Raw genomic sequence first — 19,558 nt, forward strand, 5'->3', positions numbered from 1 at the left:
TAAGCAGTGCTAAAATAAAGGTGCATCTTCTGATTTGACATGCATCGTTTCAAGAGTTCTAGTAAGTTGCAAATTGGGATGCTTGCAAAAATGGAGAACGATTTGGCTTGGTGCTTCAGTATTTGAAGTTTCACCAATCTGTTAAAACTGGCAGACAATTTTAACAGCCCTTTTAGTGTTTGTAAAGCAAGGCAGTTTATGAAGCAACAAATGTTGAGTCTGTCACATGAAAATAGATGAATGGGTTATTATTGTTGTCTGACTTCGGTCACACAGTTCTTGATACAATTGTGGATGCTATGAAAAAAATATTTAGATCTAGATTGGAAGAAAACTCAGTGCAGCAGGTAGTATTTTGGTTATCAGGGAAGACCTTTAAATTTGGCAGTCTATTTTGTGCTGTTTTGGAAGGTTAGAGCTGCAAAAACCTACTACTTCGACAAAGCCAGAAAGGCATTAAAATTCTTGTGTGTCTGGCTTTCCTTTATGAGAAAAGTGTGATTATAACTCAAATTAGCCTCAAAGATTCAAGTAGTTCCTTATTGCTGCCTATTAGCCTCAACTACTCACAGTCTGTCTCCACATTATTTTTCTCTAATTCCAGAGATCTTGGTGTTTTTACATGACATAACTAGACATGGAGTGTGCAGGAAGCTAACTAGATGAACAGGGCACTGCTACTGGGACAGCAGATTTCTGATAGTTGATGCTGAGAAACTGGCAGCTTTAGTAAATATTTAGAGAACTTCTGCTCAGGAAGATGCTAAGATTATTAAACAATTTTATCAGAGCCCCCGGTTTTCAGTAGCACGATAACGTCATCCTTGCAAGACGGTTATATACATTTGGGAAGCCAAATGTCTGTGTCTTATGGTCATAACCAAATGGCTATGTCTTCCTCTACAAACCCCACATTGTTTTCTCAGAATGTTGTCAGAAACCAAGAGGATTTTACTTCTGTAATTATCTGGTGTGATGCTAATCAAAATAGTATCCTGTTCAGGGAAGGAAGGTAGATTGTTGCCCACAGAAAATTGCCAGGAGACAGCAAATGGCAAAGGCTGCAGAGCCCTGTGGGCATGTGCCCTGCGAAGCTGGGCAGGTTACGGTGCTGGAGACATCAGCTGAAGTGAGGGGCTGCTGGTTGCTGCTGTGGGAATGGGGAATTGCTCTTCAGCTTTTGCAAAAGGGCTGTTTCTCTCAGTTTGGCATCAGTAGGATCACTGTACCTGACTTTACAGGGTTTTCCCTCTAGATCTCTCACAATTCTGTGCTTTTTTATGCCTATCTTCCCTGCAGGATGAAAAGTAGCCTCTCATTCATGTGATCACAACATTTGCTTTTGCCTGTGCTACTGAGAGTCTTTTAAGCTGACTCTGAATAATTATTTTTTTTCTCCTGTATATCTCTGGAGCTTCGATTGTCCCATCTGAAAGAAGTGGCAGGTGTCCAGGGTAACAAGAGATTTAACATTTGGATGTTCACGATGAGGAATGTTTTTACTCCTAGGTGTCTCATTGAGTAGCAACTAGTCTTGTGATCCAGACTAATTGTCAGCAGTACAGGAGGAAACCATCTCTGTCTGGCTTTCATCACATAAAATCATCCCACTAATCCCACTTGCTTTCGATAAAATCTTTTTGTAGCTGAAGAGCTATTGAAACTGAATTCAGAAGGGAGTTCTCAGAAGCAAACTGTTCATGTGGCTTTTTTCTTTAGGTCCCACAGTAAGATGGTTTGATTTCTGCTTCAGCAATTTGATTGCTTGCATCCAACCTTTTGGGGGTTTTTGGTCATCTTTCTCAATCTAAAAAAATCTTTTTCACTGTGCATGTGATTACCTGACTTCATTTGTGACGTGTGTTATCCCTGGTGGACTACAGGGATGCCTAGGTTATTTGGGCAGGGAAACAGAAATGTTTAAAGCTGATTTCTCTAAAATAATGCAGCGTGTCTGTTCAGCAGTACAGATACTTGCAGGAATATGAGATCTGCCCTCTTCTGTTTTAAATCAATTTCACAGTCCTGATCCTTATTATTTAAGGTGTCCCCAGACCCAGCATTACTTAAGAACTGGCTAATACTCCGGTGAAAGCTGTTGTCAATAACAGCAGGCTTTTAGCACAACTTTTCACAGTCATGATAAAACTCATAATTTAATGTACATGAAAACTGTAATTTTAAAGCATTATGCAGGAACAATCAGCAATAATAACTAGAAGAGTGATTCTATAGCTGCTTCATACTTTGAATAACAGTATTTAATTAGGGTAACAGATAACATACTTGGAAAAAGTAATAATATAAGCAAGTTATAAGAAATTGAGTAGAGAAAGCAACAGAGCAACTTACATTGCGCAACAGTGATTTTTTTTTAAAAAAATCACTGTTAAGAACTACCTAGTTCTTAACACCACCCACCACAGGAGAGGGAATTTAAATTGGTATTGAGGATATCAGAAAGTGTGGAGGAACTGGCAACAGAAGAGTCTGCAAACTTGAGTGGCAAGAGCAATGATTAAACTCAAACATAGGAAATTGAAATACAATTTCTTGTGTTCCATAGGTTGGATTCCTAATAATCCTTAGTAGTTTAATACTGACATGTTATGATTCTTGCCCTGTCAGCATCTTTAATAGCAATGACAGTTGAAGCTGATGGACAAATAAATCTTAAGTCTAAATAAGTGATACCTGAAGTCAGTGCAAAGAGCTGGAGTAGACATGAGCTGTACATAGCACCTGGAAAAGGTCTTGCAAAAACATCCATAAGAAGAAAGATGACCAAAAAAAAAAAAAAAAAAAAGGGGAGAGAATAATAGACAAATAATCTTCTCATGTAACCTGTGAATGATGATAGTAAAGCAGTAAGTAAAAAGATTGATGACTTGTCAAACTTAAGTCAACTGAAGGTGCTTGTTTAGTGTTTGAAATTGTAGATTTTCAATATCTAAACCATACACACAGTTGTTATTTCCAGCTTACCTGCTGAATGTTCAAATTGAAAGTCCATCAAAATGTGGACAGATGCCATAATACCTTCAGAAGAGAAAGCATTGGAAATAGTAGGTGTGATAAATGGAGTAACTTACTACAAATGCTACATTTGGGTCCACCAAGTTGCTATGGCTGAAGTTAGCTAAAATAAGATAATCTATGGCAAGACTGGTACTTCTGAACTTTTCGCATGTACAGGGAAATGTGAAACGCCAGTAGAAGCTAGGAATAAACCAAAATCCTTCACTGTTCTAGTGGAGAGGCCTGGTTTAGATTCTAATTCAATCAGATGTAATATGCAGCAAAATTTGTATTTATTATGGGATACTGACACTAACCTAATTTGGGAACGTCTGTCTTGCAAAGGAAACTTGAATCCAGCATATTGATTTGCACCACTTCCAGTGCAAAGTTTGTTGCATGTGCAGTCTCAGTTTGAAGGATGAAATGGTTAATTGCCAACCTCTGAAAAGTCAGAGTTGAATGTAGAGACAACTGAACATTGGCATTGAGGTAGCAACTCGGTATACTGCTTGCGATTTGTTCTGCTCTATTTTCTTAAGGGAATCTTTCTGTCTTTTTTCCTGTCTTCTTGGCCTTATGAGTAAGCTGTACATCTTTGAAAGAAGTACTTTTAAAATTGCAAAATGGTACAGAAACTCTTTTTCTGGAATGCATGAACGTAGATAGATAATGCCTTGCCATATTCACATCCACGGCATCATTGCAGAAATCCTCTAAAGGATCAGCTGCTTGTTTGCATGGCAAGTTCTTCTCACTCGTTTCAAGGTAATCTGTTATAGCCCAGTTTATATAATACAGTTTGTAGTTAAGAGATGCATAGCGGGACAGCACTCAGGATCCATTCTGTTCAGCAGGCAAGAATGGATTCCCCTCCACTCAGCCTTCATAGGCTTCATAGTAGGGAGACACTACTAATAATGAAAATGGAGCACGACTATTTTAATTTTTATTATTTTAGACTATAAGCTCTTCAAGGAAGGTAATTTCTGTTAGTGGATCATCTGTTTTAAGGAGAATCACAGAATGGTCTGGGTTGGCAGGGGCCTCTGGAGATCATCTAGTCCAGCCCCCTGATAAAGCAGGTTCACCTAGAGCAGGTTGCACAGGATCACATACAGGTGGGTTTTGAATGTCTCCAGAGAAGGACACTCCACAGCCTCTCTGGGCAGCCTGTTCCAGTGCTGTCACCCTCAAAGTCAAGAAGTGCTTCCTCACATTCAGGTGGAACTCCCTGTGCTGCAGTTTGTGCCCGTTTCCCCTTGTCCTGTCGCCGGGCACCACTGAACGAGCCTGGCCCCAGCCCCTGGACACCTGCCCCTAAGGTATTTGGGTGCATCGGTGAGATCCCCTCTCGGTCTTCTCTTCTCCAGGCTGAACCGGCCCAGCTCTCTCAGTCTTTCCTCATCAGGGACATGCTCCAGTGCCCTCGTCATCTTTGTGTCCGTCTGCTGCAGCCTCTCCAGCAGTTCCCTGTCTCTCTTGAACTGGGGAGCCCAGAACCGGACACAGCACTCCAGATGCGGCCTCACCAGGGCACAGCAGAGGGGGGGTCACCTCCCTCGACCTGCTGGCCACGTTGCCCCTAATGCCCCCCAGGGTACCACTGGCCTTCTCGGCCCCACGGGCACACTGCTGGCTGACGGGCACCTTGGTGTCCAGCAGGGCTGCCAGGCCCTTCCCCGCAGAGCTGCCTTCCAGCAGGTCAGCCCCAGCCTGCGCTGGTGCGTGGGGTTACTGCTCCCCACCTGCAGGACCCTACACCTGCCCTTGTTGAACTTCAGGAGGTTCCTCTCTGCCCAGCTCTCTGGCCTGCCCGGGTCTCGCTGAATGGCAGCGCAGCCTCTGGGCTACCAGCCACTCCTCCCAGTTTGGCATCATCAGCAACCTTGCTGAGCGCACACTCTGCCCCTTCATCCAGGTCACTAGTGAGTAAGTTGAACAAAATCCATCTTGGGCTTTTAAAATCAGGATCATGCAGATCCCAGACAGAACTGTTAGTGCTACTTAGAATTACCTGTTCATATTAGTATTCCATGATTTCTCTTTGAACAGTTAAAATTTTATCATACTGCAACAGTACAAACTGGAGTGTTCTATGCCAGATACCTACGTCTAGATAAAGATTTTGGTTAATTGGAGTTGGGATTTTTTTTCTTTTTTGTTCACAGAGTTTGCATTTAAATTTAATCACAACTTTCATTAAACTTATCAGCCCAGAAAATGAGGCTTAATTTGTTAAGTCTTGCTGTCATTTAGTTAAGGAGATCCAGCACTTGCCTATTTTTAAAGCAAAGTCCTGTAATTTCAAGAGCAGAAAGGTGGGTGGGAGGAACCAAAACCAGACTAGATTAGAAGCAGATGGTACCAAAGTATTTTAACTACTGAAGTACTCACAAATCTTGCATAGAACAAAAATCCTGAGTCTTTTTATTTTCTTCTTCTAATTCCAGCAAATAGCTGTACAGGCCCCTGGCGTGTTGCTCTCCAGTGCAGCTCAGCATAGAGAATAATTGTTATTAACATTAGTTAGCTAAAACAGCAAAGTCTATGCTGTGGCTCTGAAGACCTGAATGATTTATATTGCGGGTAAATATGATCCCACAGGGAGGAATTTCTGACTTATTTTGTATATATTATTGGGTTTTTTTAAGTTATTTTTGCTCTGGGCAGCACGCTACCAAGTGCTTTACACTAAACAGATGTTAACATCTGTAGTCCCAGATTCAAATAGCAGGAAACACAGGTTCCCCATCCCAGGTAGTATTGGTTCTGATTCATTGTGTTGCCTGGTTACATTTTAATTGAGTGGCTCAGACTGCTTGATTTCGATTTCTAGCTTTTTCACTAAGACCTCATATTCAAAAAAACTGAAATTAAAATCTGGTCTTCATAAAACATTTTCAGTACTTAAAAGTGTGTATGTTTCTTTGAGTACTACATTTTAAGATGCTTTTATTTGGTACTTGAATTTCAGATCTAGCATCTGTGTTACATCAAATCATCTAAGTGATTAAAAGGATCTTAATTTTAAATTAAGCCTGTCATCTTCGTTATCTATGGTAAGGCCCAGAAATTTGGGATGGGGAAGCTCCTTACTCTGGGTGGGAGAAAGCCTGCTTGTTTCCTTACTTAAGTAAAAATGAAAATGTTAAATCTGGTGTTACTTTTCTCCCAGGATACAGATTTTGGTATACATGGAGAGGCTGACGCAGGCAGCTCTCCATCCTTTGGATTCTCAGTAACAAATCTTTTTCCTGAAATATTGGAGCTTAGGAGGTGTCTTCGCTGATCTTTCATGTTCAGACTGTTAGATTTAATTTGGGACTGCATGCCTGTCCATTAGCATGCTTCGTCATCTGGACTTACGTGGGTTCTTTTGTTCAGTATTGAGAAACTGATATATAGAAGATAACTCATTTGTTTCCTTCCCCCCCCGCCCCCCCCCCCCCCCCTTGTGGTATTTTTAGGTTAGAGAATTAAGGTTTTAACAATTAAAGAAAAAACCTGAATATCAACTGTGATGTATTATGTTGATAGAAATGTGTAGCATCACTTACATTATTTTAATAAGCTAGGAATGTTTTAGAAAGGACAAAGTCTAGAAAGTTAGTTTTTGCCAGTTTGGAATCTTTATATGAACAAAGCCAGCAGAAGAACATCAGCCTCGCAGTATTTAATGTATGTTCAATGTTGGTGTTTTGCAGCAACCTGCTAATGAATTCTTCAATAACCTGAACAATGTAATTTTTTAATAGTCCTTTCTCTTGTTGTTTTCATGCAGGTTACCATGAAAGCCAAAGTTCTGAAGGATCCCGTTACGTATACACCAGGTGTGTGCTACCAGATCCTCACTGATGCTTCCAAAAAGCACCATATTTGGATTATAGCTATGCAAGTACACTGCATTTGGTACCTTTCAGGGCATGCTTTGCTAAGAGACTTTTGCAACCTTGCCTTACTTTGAGCAAAGAAGTGATGGGTATTCTAAGGGAGTGTTTCCCTGTAGTTACATCCTTCCAGGCTTTCTTAGTCAGTTTATTCTGGGTTTTGTTCATTTGTTCAGACTGTTCTGTTTGTTTGTATCAGTGTGGTAACCAGATAAGCTCGTAATTGGCAAAGTTCATTGCTTCGTAACAAATAATTTGATTTCTTGATAAGCATTTTCCTTAAGCTCTTCATCTGGAAGGTTTTTCCCCTCTCTGCACTGTTCTGAGTACCTTTTATATGTGGGCAGTTCCCTGCTTGTTTGTGGTTTGCTTTATTTTTTTAGAAGTGTAACAACAATACTTCCAACAGGTATCATTAGGCTCTCTGAGCTTAAAACACTGGCCCAGAATTCCAAGAATGTCAAAGTCAACGTGAATTTGCCAGACTACATAATCACCCAGCGGGAAAGGGAAGAGGAAGAGGAGGAGGAGGAGGGGAACTATGATCATATCCCAGAGCAGGTGCATGTCCAAATGGGTCAAAAGGAGACTATTGCAAGTGAAACTAGACACCGCAAACGAAGAATTGTCAAAGCACCTGAAACGACTCTGCTAGCAATGAAAGAGGTACCAGAAGAGAAGGGCAGAGGAAGACGCCAGAAAGACTTTGATAACGCTGAGCAAGAGGAAGACAGTGATGATGAGAGCAGAAAAAGAGAGAAAAGCCGTATCCCAGAAGAACTGTGGACTCAAAATCAACAGAAACTTCTTGAAATGGCCTTGCAGCAGTATCCAAAGGGAACATCGGATCGCTGGGATAAAATAGCAAAATGTGTTCCTGGAAAAAGCAAGGTATGCTTAGTTTTGTTTGAACTATAGTATAAATTGAGGGGAAACATATTTTCTACAGGTTTGTGATTACCTTAAGAACTGAGGGTCCATGCAGACAGGTTAGGTCTTTACTTAGCCTATTAGTCCAGACACAATCGACCTAAAGAGCATCACTGTCATGTTTGTTGTTTTTATTTAAAATAGATTTCCACATAATTCAGTTTGTTTGATCTATTAGAGAGAATGTTGAAATACCTCCTTTTTCTTTTAAATACCTACCTCTCCTCTGCCTTTCAGATCTTTAATTGCAGGACAGATTAGATTTTAAACCAAATTTTTATTCAAAGTCAGTAACCAAATGTTGGTGAGCTGCTTTGCTTACACTTTTACAATACCTTTTACAATAGCTTTCTCAACCCATCTCAATGAACAAAGTAAGTAATCCATCTGTAAGTGTTAAATGCTCAATAATCTGATGCTCTTTTTGTAAGTGTACACTTTAAAACAGCATTCAGTGTCATTGATACAGTTGGTCTGTGCTAGATTTTGTAATAGTTGTGTGCTTGCTTCAGTCATTGTAGCAGCAAAAAATCCTTACATTTTTTTTTTGTGCCAAACACAGCATGAGAAAGCAGGAAGATTGGGTGGGGGATTTGAGTGTTTCTTTGGCTCTGAAGCTGTTCAACAGTATCTGGTATCAGCAGGTGCTATGTTAGCGACTGTAAAGGCCTGTCTTAACCTACCTGCGGCGTGGCTCGTACCAGAATAACTGTTCTGAAATAGGTATTACAATACAACCGTTTAATAATTGCTTTTAGAGTCATTGTCAGGAGGTACTGAGCAACTGTTTTCTTGGGTTTGCGTGCGCTAAAGAGAGAAATTATCCATTAAGAAACATAAATTGCAAGTTCATTTTTCTGATCTGCTCTTCACTATATGTAGATTCTCCTGAAATTCAGTGTGCAACTTAAAAAACAAAGCCAAAAAAAGACCCCAGAAAAACCCACACAACCCTGAGAACCTAGCTCTTCTAGATGAGGTAGCATGAGGAGAGTTAAAGCAATACTAAAGTATCAAACTTTAATCAACACTTTCCTTTTTCCTTTTAGGACGAGTGTATAGCAAGATACAAGTTGCTTGTTGAACTGGTACAAAAGAAAAAAATGGCCAAAAGCTGAATGTTCTGAGCAGAAGAGATGTAGCTCATCTTTGTCAAAATGTGGTTTTAAATCTCATATGCAGGAAACTGCATTTTTGTACCTCAGTATTTCTATATGTCAGGTGCCTTAGTAAAAGAAAATATTAATAAATCTTATACCATCTTACCTATTCTGTGTTGAAGAATGAAGGTGTATTTTTGTGTTGGAGAGCGGCTTATGCGGATGTGTGGTAACAACATCTTAAAAATTAGTGGACCTTCAGGAAAGCCCACACTGATAATTGCACGCTGGAACTGGTAGGTTTACAGCCAATGAATATACATTATTTATATATATATATATATAATATATATAAAAAGAACTTGTTGTTTTGGGGGTTTTTTGAAGAGGCAATTGATCTGAAACTGTTTAGCAAGCACGAGAGTAATTGAATTCTGCACTCGGCATATATTTTTCTTTCTTGTAGCTGTAAATCCAAGACCGTATGCTTATAAGCATGTCTGCTGCTACATGAAATGTCTATTCATTCTAACAGTATTTTGAAGTAAGTAGTATTTCTGATGTTAACTTCCACATACATTTATATGCACCTGCAATATAATACCTTTTTTACCAACCCTGCAGACTAATACACAGTGATATTTGATAGTGCTCTTAACTTGGTAAAGTTGAAATGAGTAAGAACATTAAAGGCCTTAAGCTCTTAATTAGAATTAAGATATACAAGGCATATACTTCATGATCAGTTTTTAAGTATAGGACTTAAAAGCTAACATTATTGGGCTAGGAGTTCTCATATTTGGGGTATTTTTGTATACTCTGCGTTCAATATGGTTTAATTTTGTATTAGAATCGGTTATAAGGGTTATTATTCCTTACCTGCCATCTTGGTTTTCATAATTTTGGAAAAGCTATGCAAAGCTTACAGCGCTGGAATAAAGGGTACTTAATGGGCTCTAAATTATATCAATAAATCAAAGCAGTGATCATAGTCAATTTTGTCAGAAACCTTATGGACTTGCATTTTTTGAAGATTTACCACACAAATTCTGATTTAATACCAGGATTCTAATAAGTTTTTGAGCTTTAAATCAGAATTAAAAAGAAAAATCAGGGGATCATGTATCTGAACTCAAAATTGGAAGTTGGTGGCTGAAAATCTGTCAGCTTTCTGCCATTTACACTGTTGATTTTTTCCCAGTAACTGCCAATTGTCTTGCTTGTGACAGAGCAGCATTTCACAGAACTTCATCCCATTCCCTTAAAACATTAAGGAAGAAATATTCAGGGAAGATAAGTATTCCATATGAGTTCCTTTATCAATAGGAAATATTTTTTTGTCATATATAAAAAAATTATCTTAGTTGGTAGAAATAATGATACTACAGCAACTTTACTAGACACAAAATAACGCTTCTGAATTTTCACAGAGAACTTCACTGGTTAACTGCATTGGAAACTAAACAGATTGAATAGTAATTCTGTGCTATTCATGCACCTCCTATGAAAGAAGAGTCTTAAATGAGATCAGGTGAGGTATTTTCAAGAGATGCCCAGAAATCTTAACTTTCCAAAGGTATTAGCCATCCAGAATGCTCAAGGATAGAGGACTGCAGCTGTAAAGCAAGGTAATTGAACTGGCTACAAAGAAAAGCTGCTAAAATGTTTAGGTGACTTGGTGAAAATTAACTTGGTGGAGCATTGATAGGGCTGGGGTAGGACAGCACAAGCGAACGGAGGAGATGGATTGTTCATGAAAAATTAGATGGGTAATTGGAATATTTCTGCCGTTTCAAAAAAAGAAACCAAGTAACAGGAGAGTATAGCCTGTGAGGATAAGAATCATCTTTCCACTCTGGATTTAGACGACTTCATGTGGAATGGTATGCCTGGTTTGGTATATCACATTTCGAGGAAGAGGCAGACCTCCAGAAGACAGCAAAGAAAGAGAATGATCCAGAGTCTACAAAGCCTGATGTGCTAAGAAGGACAGAGGGAATTCTTGGTATTTGCTGTACAAGAGAGACGGGTCGTGGGGGAGAGAGATCTTCCAGTATGTAAAAGGAGAGCTTTGCACTTGTGTGATCTCGTCTCCCTGATACAACTAATACAGAACTGTTACATGCCTGTGGTGGCTATGAAGAATAATAACGGGCACAGTTTGGAGTGAGAAATAGTTTAGATAGATGCTGGGGCAAAAAAATCCAGTGGTGAACATAATAAAGACTTGGGAGGGCCTTGACACCTTTATCATTGGAAATCTTTTAAGAGCTTAAGATGTAAGAGCACCTGCTCAAGACTTGCCCATGTCACGACTGTGTATGTGGCAATAATTACATACTGCCTGCCCAACACCTTCAGCTTCCTCTGCCCTAGCCTTTCTGGATGGGGGATCTACTAAAGAAGGATGAGCACCACTTACTGGTAAGAAACTTTTCTCTCTCTTTTTTTTTTTTTTTTGTTTTTTGTTTTTAAGAACATTGACACTGAGAAACTTAAAGCAGTGCTCCTGACAAATACAGTTTATCTGAAGAAAGATCCTTAAGGATGGGCAGAGATTGCATGTGCCGTGCTGTCACACTTGTCAGGTTGTGTACCTGAAGGGATGGATGTCAGTGTCTAATCACTGGTGCTCCTTATGCCTAGATGGAAGTGAATTGACAGATTGCATCCTTACTGCTTGAAGAATCAAGCTGCCCGAGAGCAGAGACAAGCTGGCTGTGCAAGAGAAATGCATCGGCCTCTTCTGCAGTGCAGCTGCACTCTGAATGGGTGGCAGGCCCAACTGTCCCATGGTCAAGAACTGGAAGGGTTCTGCAGTGTGCAAGTGGAAGGGTGTTTCACACCGAGTAGTCTGGCAGCGGCGGTCTTTTAGGATGAGAACGTGAGTCAGTGTCCAGCATCAGTGGATCTGATCTCCGCAGGCACATCCTCGGAGACGGCCACTAAGGAGGGAGTCTGAGCCTTCCTGCAGTGATGTGGTGAAAGCTTTGTCCAGGCCCCAGCCAGTCTCGCTTCACATTTGGCTGCAGGGAGGAAGGTGGTGTGGGTAAGGGCCTGAGCGCTGGATGGTGACAGCCAGCCCTTTTGGCAGTGGATCGAGTCTGTGATGACTGAGGTCAGATGTGATGCTCACTGGAGCCATAGCCAGGCTTTGTTCCCTTGTGGTTCTGGTATCTACCACCAACACTGGTTTTTCTAAAGCTTTCTGTCCCTGAAAATCAAGGTCACTCTAGGCTTGGGATTTAAGCAACTTCTTCCAACTTTTGCTCTAGCAAGGAATGCACATTTCCTTTAAGTAATGTTTGTATTTGCTTGCTAGCAAAATAATTTTAATTCCCTGGGCAGCTGTGAGCTGTACCTCAAAGAGCCTTTAACTTTGCGCATGAAAAGGTTTCAGTCTTACAGGGTCTGTGCTGTAGCTTCTGTACTGTGACTTGCACCTAAACAAGTCACATCCGAGCCTGTCTGGAGCCTCTTTGCACATCCCTGTTGACGGGATAGGCAAAACCCGACGGAAAGTGGCATTTGGGGCAGACCAGCCAGGGAGGGCAGGGTTACCGTACCGTGCTGAGGATGCCTTCCAAATGTCAAGCTAAAGCATCAGAACGTTGTAACCTTGCCATCTGACAACCATACGCAAGTGAATGAGTAGAGTATGATGAGATGCTATAAAGGTCAGTAGTGCTCTAATTTAGTTCTAGAAGAGTTTGGACTGCATTCTTTTCAACTTTACAGCTGTCAGTGTATGAATTAAGGAAAAAAAAAGTTCAGGTAAGATTTTGCAGTATGACCTCTGTGAGATGACTGTCTGAAAACAATAGCAATATTGAGTGTTTGACTTAAATAAGAGCCTTTTAAAGGCAGAACCAACAGTGAGAGTTTAGTGCAACTTATGAAAAACAGACACTGGCTAATCAGTTAGTTAATGTTACGCAATTATATTGCTGAAAGAGTAACACAGCTTGAATGGATAAAGTTGATAAAACCAGGATTTGAGATGTCATAGGCTGTCCAGTATTAGTTGGCTCATGTAAGCCATAAGGCTTGTTGTCAGTAAAGCTGGATTTTGGTTAAAAAAACCAGCAGAAAGTTCAAAAGCCTGTTAAAATGAAATTCTTCTGAAATGCAGTGGACTTGGGCTGTGCTGCTCTTGTGACACTGAACCGAGAGCGGTTCCCCACATGTGAGGGCAGGTCGGGAACCAGTGACTTGGCTACCAGTGACCAGCTCAGTGGCTTGGGCTGCTTTGGCATCAGAGGCATTCCACAGGGACAGCAGTATCGGCTTCTACTGAACCAGTGCCAAATCAGCCACAGACCATCATCTTTGATGTCAAGATCTGAAAAATCATTGAAACAAGGTTGGTTTTGACTGCATCTGGCCCTCACGTGAACTTGGCTTTGATGTGGTCTCTTTCTTTAAAGAGCTAGTGAATTGGATTTTCGTTTGGATGACAGAAGTCGCCTTTCTCAGTTATTTCCCTGCGGTTGATCAGGACTATGCGTACTGTAAAACATCCATTGCCGTCTTGGGCTTCTGGCACCAATCTCTTAACAAGCTGAGATTTTAAGAATGTCCTGAATTTCTCAGTTTTACTAGTATTTCCAACTCTGCCCCTTTCACGCTTCTCTACATCTTACCAGAAGACTAATACCAGAGTTCAGGCAGTCCCTCAAATAATAAGAAACACAAGGAAAAAAAAGCAGGACTTGGTACTTTTACTGGTTTCAATGGAACTGCTCCAACGGCAGCAAGACAACCAGGTAAAGTTTTTGGCTTCATCTTAGATCCATGAGTAAAGCCCTCCAGTCTGTGACTCCAGTAGAAGGGACACTCAGGAGTTCCCGGAGGCCTCGTGCTGGTGGGCATATTGGGCTTTTCTTCCCTCACCTACAGGTCTACCAGTATGAAGTGTAAGGCTAGTGCCCCAGCATATACATGCTATATACTCTCCTATCACCGACCGTAACAAATAGGCGACACCTAACAGAGCCAGAAGCCAGATGGTACCCAGTGCTAGAGCGTGGCTAGATGGTGTGTAGGTTTAATCAGCAGAAATACCTAGTCCTCTGAGCCTCTTCACCTAATAGTATAAAACATTCACTACCCCTAGAAGCGTAGGGAATTTTTTCTAGCCCTGATGGCCTGATGGAGGGCAGCGACGCCCCTGGCTGTGCCAGATGAGGTTTCACATGCCCCTGGTGTTAGTTCTAAGCCTGCTCATTTACCTACCTTCTTTCAGGACTACAGTTTTCCCCACTTGAAAATAAAAGAAAAATATTCAGTCCACAGGACTTGAGCAGATGGAACAATACACAAATGGCACAGGCCTACGGCAACACCGTCTTCCTGTGCTGCTCGTTCCAAAAGCTCATCTCAGCCCGAGGCTGCACCCAACTAGCAAGGGGCTAAAAATTGTGAGGAAGCCGTAATGCATCACCGGTCTGCCACAGCCTGTCTGCCACAGACCTCGGATTTTACATTCAAGTGACGGTACAGAAAGGGTCAAGTTCCTCCTTGCTGCCTCGGAAATGAAAGACCGGGAGTTCCTCCCTGTGTTTACCAAAGCCTCCAGGTGCAATACGCAAAATTCCTGGAAAAAACACTTGCACTGTATTTTCTGTAAAACCAGCTCAAAATTACAGCAAAAGGCGGCGAGATCAGCTCACTGCAGGTACTGTGTAGATAAAGAACCTGTCCCGACTTGGTGAGAGCTCTGCAGAGATATCTGAAAATGAACTGGGGCCATCAGAGCAACAGCTCACTCCTGCGATTCACAGTAATTCTCTTTGAAGGATGAAAGCAAAACGACTACAGCACAGGGCTGCAACTGGACCTTTCTGACCGGTAACCAAAATAAGTCCCTGGGCAGTATTGCAGCTGCATCAGTGGCTCCTGAAAGCAAAACTTTGCATGAGAAACATTTTAAAAAATTTGTTGTAATAACTTTTAGTGCAATTGAAATTCTCTTGTCATGTGATACCAACAGGAATACTCCGGTTCTATGAGACTCACAAGCAGTATACAACTATAAACATCATTAAAGTTTATTAACAAAAGCTTTGTACATATCTTTTCATACACTTGGAATTTTACATCTAGTCAAAATAACAGCACATTTCCATCTTACCTTCTGTACAAATTGTTACAGAATATCCACCAGTGGGTTGAGTAAGTAAAATAAACCACTGGTTTACTTTTGTAAAGTATCTACAAAAGTGATTTGTGACATTTTTAAAAAATTCCCCAGAACATATAAAAATAAATTATTTTTACTTTTTCAATTAAATCTACTAATTAGAAATATTACAAATCAAAATATCAATGTTTTCTTATGAATTCTTCACAATACAAAACAGATTCACAAAACTTTATTTACAGAAATGAGGTAAGAACTGTGCAATGTTTAACTAAGAAACATATTGCAGAATTAACATGTTCTTCCAAATAAGTACACAGTGGAGGTCTAATTACAGCTGGGTCCTTTCCTCTAATAATTCCCGCCTTAATATTGATTAGTGGTCATTACCCCCATTTAAACTATCCTTCACCGTACTGCATAGACTCATGCCATGAGATCAGCTACTGTCAGAAGTGTTGTAACACAAGTCCACCCGTTTCAACCACTGGTATATTTTAGTGGGAAATACTAACTCACTTTTTTTTGGTAGTTTATTAGCGAAAAGTGACCCAGGTAACAATCTGCCTGAGCTATCTACAGTGGTATAAACACCTCTAGTAAAGGCAGAACAACAAGGCTGCTGGTGCAACACAGAATATTCCTGCTGCTAACAAGGACACATCTAGTGCATGATCAGCTGTTTGCAGCCATCTCAACAAAATGGAGGTAGCGACAGGCACTTGGTTTAGGCCAAACACTACACAAACTGCTTTCCAGTGTGGCCTTCTCATCTAGTAAGAAAACTTTTGTCACTGGAACCAAACTGGTTCCTTTAAAAACCTCAGAACTCTAAAACCTACACCAAAATCAATAAGCTTTGGATTCCATACTGTAATTCTTCCTCAGGAAAAACTCCCACTATATGACAACAGGAACTTAAAGGAATAAAAAGTTCAGAAGTGGATTCCCTTATGAGTCAGGCTGCAAAATAGGCGTGTAAAAAAAGAAACAACAAAGAGCACGTCCCGGCTGCCATTACAAGCTTAGTCTAAAAGGATATATTGCAACTGCAGCGGCAGATCAGACTGGCTCGGGTGGGGTTGGTTTGCTTTTTAAAACTACCGCTCTGAAACCAAAGTAATGCATAGGACCGCAGACCGTTTACTAGCCTTTGAATCTGTAAGATCAGGACTGAGGAGTCAAGTATATGTTTTTCTATGGTTGATTTTGTACTTGGTACCATCATACTGACAAAATAATTACGGTTTGCAGAGTTTTATCTACTTCACAGTCTGAAACATTAAAAAGTACATCCATTTTAGTGCAACAAGAAAGCAAATGAAAGCCTACCAAAAATATCCGTATGAAAACTGTTAACCTTTTGCTGTGCAGCAAGAGCTCCTTGTTGCATTTCTTCAGTCTGCAGAAAGGAATACTGCAGTTTGCAGCCAGATGAAGTGCTCCAACAGCAGGACATGCAGTTCTCAATTATCATTCAAACGTCAACTCTTCTCTGACGCAACTGGTCCAGTTTTATCATTGAGCCTCTGTGTAAGAGAAAATACTTCTAAAAATCAGATTATAGCATACAGAGTTAAGTAAAATTAAATTCATACAAATGACAAAGCAGATGAGGTACATTTACTAGAGCTATTTAAATATTAACTCCTGCATTGTAAAATAATCATGGATTGTAAGAAAAGAATAATTAACGGAATAGTCCCACACTGAAGCAGATCATACTAAGCTTATCACGGCTAGCATTAAACACCAATTTTGCTGCTACTTTCATTCCAACAAGACTTGCTGCTCCTCGCTGTTGGTCTTTCATTAGAACTACACGATGGTCAGGACAAGTACCAGGGGACCTCTGCTACATTCTACCTACTGGAGAAGGCTGAAATCTACACTTCTCCGTCAGAATAGAAATACAATTTTCATTTTGCCCCCGTCACAATTATCTTTCTTTCATAAACTGCCACAAAGACATTTCCTGCAAGTATTGAACAGGACTGAACAAAACCCTCATCTCATTCACTAAGCCTTCAGAAATACTTGAAAACCTGTTCCAGCTGGAAATGATATTAAAACATTCAAACTTGTGAAAAATAGAGAATTTGTTCAAAATTCTTTTGGAGTTGAAATAGTTCATCAATCCAATGCAATCTGCCTTAATCCTAACCTTTAGAAAAAAGACATAAAAGCAATTTTAAAAGAAATCTATTTCTAAGAGGTTTGGTTCAAAAGATGTTCTGAGGTTTCCTGGAATTGTTTACAACTAACTGTTAGAAGAACAAAACCTGAAAATGTAACAGCATATTTGTAAAATATGTCAGTGCTGCCCGGTCACACTGTCCAAACCAAAGCCATTTCAAAATATTAAAAATAAGGTCACAATATAGAAGAGCCTCTTCTGATGTAAACTAAAGAGAGGGTCTCAATTCCATACTAATTTTTAGAAAATGAGGGGAGATAACTTTTAAACATACTAGAACAGATTGTGAACATTTCTAAATGAAGGCAAGGCATTGAGCAAACCCCCACACTGCCAGAGCACTTCTGCTCTGACTGTCGGTGACCGGGAAAGAACGTGATCTTACCGGAACCCTGCAGTTTGCAATGAGCATGCACAAAGCATGATGAAAGTAAATGCCCACATTTTTGAATGGAAGGGAGCCGTTTCCAGGAAAACTGTCTGGAAAAGTCATGGTTTATGTTTTGTGTCTCACCCTATGTTTGGGAGGTACCACAAAAGCCCAGCTGCCTAAGTCCTTCTCCACCACCATGCCCCTAAAGCAGCTGGAGGCTTTAGGAGTGGGGAGCAGCAAGGGGACCGGTGTCTATCCCCCTAACGTTTCCCACCTGCCACAGCCAACAAGCTTCCCTTGTTTCACTGCTACTGCCACGTGACGTCTTCTCCAACACACGCCAGAACTCTGTATTCCTGCTTTACTCATCCCTTGGTTTTACAAGTTTCCACATGTTCCTCCCCTTCATCCTCTCCTAACTGTATGACCCTTAGAGAATTAAATCTATTCTCTTGACTCCTTGAAGAAAGAATTTCCGTCTTGGAGATGGAGGTTATGGGCAAACACTGAAGAGAATGGAACATCTTTGCCAGAAGAACGTACCTTGTTCCCTTAACTGTCTAGGAAAGGTGTTATTACTCTGTCAAGCAAAGGAGTTGCTCAGCCTCCCTGTGTACAGCCTCTCAGTTCTTCCCACACCAGAACCAAGATACACATGGCCCATTCTCCTATTACGTATTTCACCCTCCCAGCAACGGGCTCTTCATCTCTCAAGTCATCAATTAATCTCTGCAGCTTCCCAGGGACTGAGGCCTGTCCAGGACAAACTTTTTAAGATTATAAGAGGAACGATCTACAAAATTGTGGACACGAAGTTGGGGAAGAAGGTGTGGTGAAGAGAACTAGGGCTGCAGTTGTAATTACAAGAGGAAGGCAACGGTCACTGGATTGGTGTCCTGATCGGGGGAAGCAGGAGTGCGCATCAGACACGTTAGGTGTAAGTGACTACAAGTTCACAGAGTTCTGAACCTCATTAAGTGCAGCTGAAGGCTCAAGAATAAAGAAAATAAAGAAAAAAAACCCCACACCCTCCTTGAGTTCTGAATACAGGCACATAACTTGCTTCTAGTTACCTCATGGAGGTACTACATCAAAAACAAGGTGAGAAATATACTTACTGTCACCTTCTGAGCTGCATTATCTCCATGAATTGTAAGGAATGGGTTGGTAGTAGCTGCATTAAGTGGCGAGGCCTGTGTGCCTGAAAGTAAGTTGTTTATGGGTATCTGTGCTCCTCCCGTAATCTGCAATTGCTGTACTTCAGACTGATGGTGTTGGTGGTGGTGATGTTGTTGCTGTACTAACTGATACAAAAGGGCCTGATGTTGTTCCTTGAGTAATGAGGAGAGAGAGAGAGAGAGAGAGAGAAGGAAAAAAAAAATAACCAAGAATTAGTTACTGAAAAATAACTCCTCCCTGGGTTCTTGCTTATGCCAATCTTTAGTCAGTGCAACCCTTAACCTAATCCCAGCTAATTTAGGTTGCGCTAACGAAGTTCCACAAGACTGTAAACAGAAGTGCCTATAAAATCTCCTGAAATCAGTAGCTCAGCAGAAGTTCAGTTAAGCCTGCTGGCTTTGTCAGGCCTTTATCTGAAGAAACATACCCGAGAAGAATGTCAAACCACGTTTGTCAAAGTACTGAAGCTACCCAACTAACACCACATACAGTTAAACCAATTACTCCGTGGCCTATATGAATACTGCAGGGCAAAGACAGCTCATGAGACGACACCCAAAAATCTTTTGCTAGAGTCCTAGTGGAATCGGAGAATAGCTTAGGCTATGTAACGAGTCCATACATGGTCCCAAACTCTGCTGCCCAGAGCTGATGCTGAGAGAGACAAAGTCTCTCAGCCCCAGGTCTATGTTAGACAAAATGTGACTCAAGGCACTAGGGAATGATTCT

At 40.8% G+C, this 19,558-nt stretch overlaps 2 protein-coding genes across 7 annotated transcripts in view; one reads left to right on the forward strand and one right to left on the reverse strand.

The window, feature by feature from the left end:
* Nucleotides 1-9,103, forward strand: part of DNAJC1 (DnaJ heat shock protein family (Hsp40) member C1) — a 113,351-nt gene extending 104,248 nt beyond the window's left edge. Inside the window, exons 10-12 of the mRNA XM_055709385.1 lie at nucleotides 6,803-6,851; nucleotides 7,318-7,799; nucleotides 8,888-9,103. Of these exons, the coding sequence (XP_055565360.1) occupies nucleotides 6,803-6,851; nucleotides 7,318-7,799; nucleotides 8,888-8,956 (600 nt within the window). The 3' untranslated portion in view covers nucleotides 8,957-9,103. The remainder of the gene's footprint in view (nucleotides 1-6,802; nucleotides 6,852-7,317; nucleotides 7,800-8,887) is intronic.
* Nucleotides 9,104-14,964: 5,861 nt separating this feature from the next.
* The window catches only part of MLLT10 (MLLT10 histone lysine methyltransferase DOT1L cofactor), a 136,917-nt gene continuing 132,323 nt past the window's right edge, over nucleotides 14,965-19,558 (reverse strand). For 4 of the 6 annotated variants that reach the window (XM_055709381.1, XM_055709383.1, XM_055709379.1 and 1 more), the window contains 2 exons: nucleotides 18,769-18,981; nucleotides 14,965-16,626 (listed from right to left, as the gene is read on the reverse strand). In XM_055709381.1, the coding sequence (XP_055565356.1) occupies nucleotides 16,558-16,626; nucleotides 18,769-18,981 (282 nt within the window). In that variant the 3' untranslated portion in view covers nucleotides 14,965-16,557. The remainder of the gene's footprint in view (nucleotides 16,627-18,768; nucleotides 18,982-19,558) is intronic. The other 2 variants (XM_055709380.1, XM_055709384.1) reach the window with 1 other exon arrangement.

Source organism: Falco cherrug, chromosome 4 (genome assembly GCF_023634085.1).
Source record: "Falco cherrug isolate bFalChe1 chromosome 4, bFalChe1.pri, whole genome shotgun sequence".
In the NCBI taxonomy this organism is placed as follows: Eukaryota; Metazoa; Chordata; class Aves; order Falconiformes; family Falconidae; genus Falco; species Falco cherrug.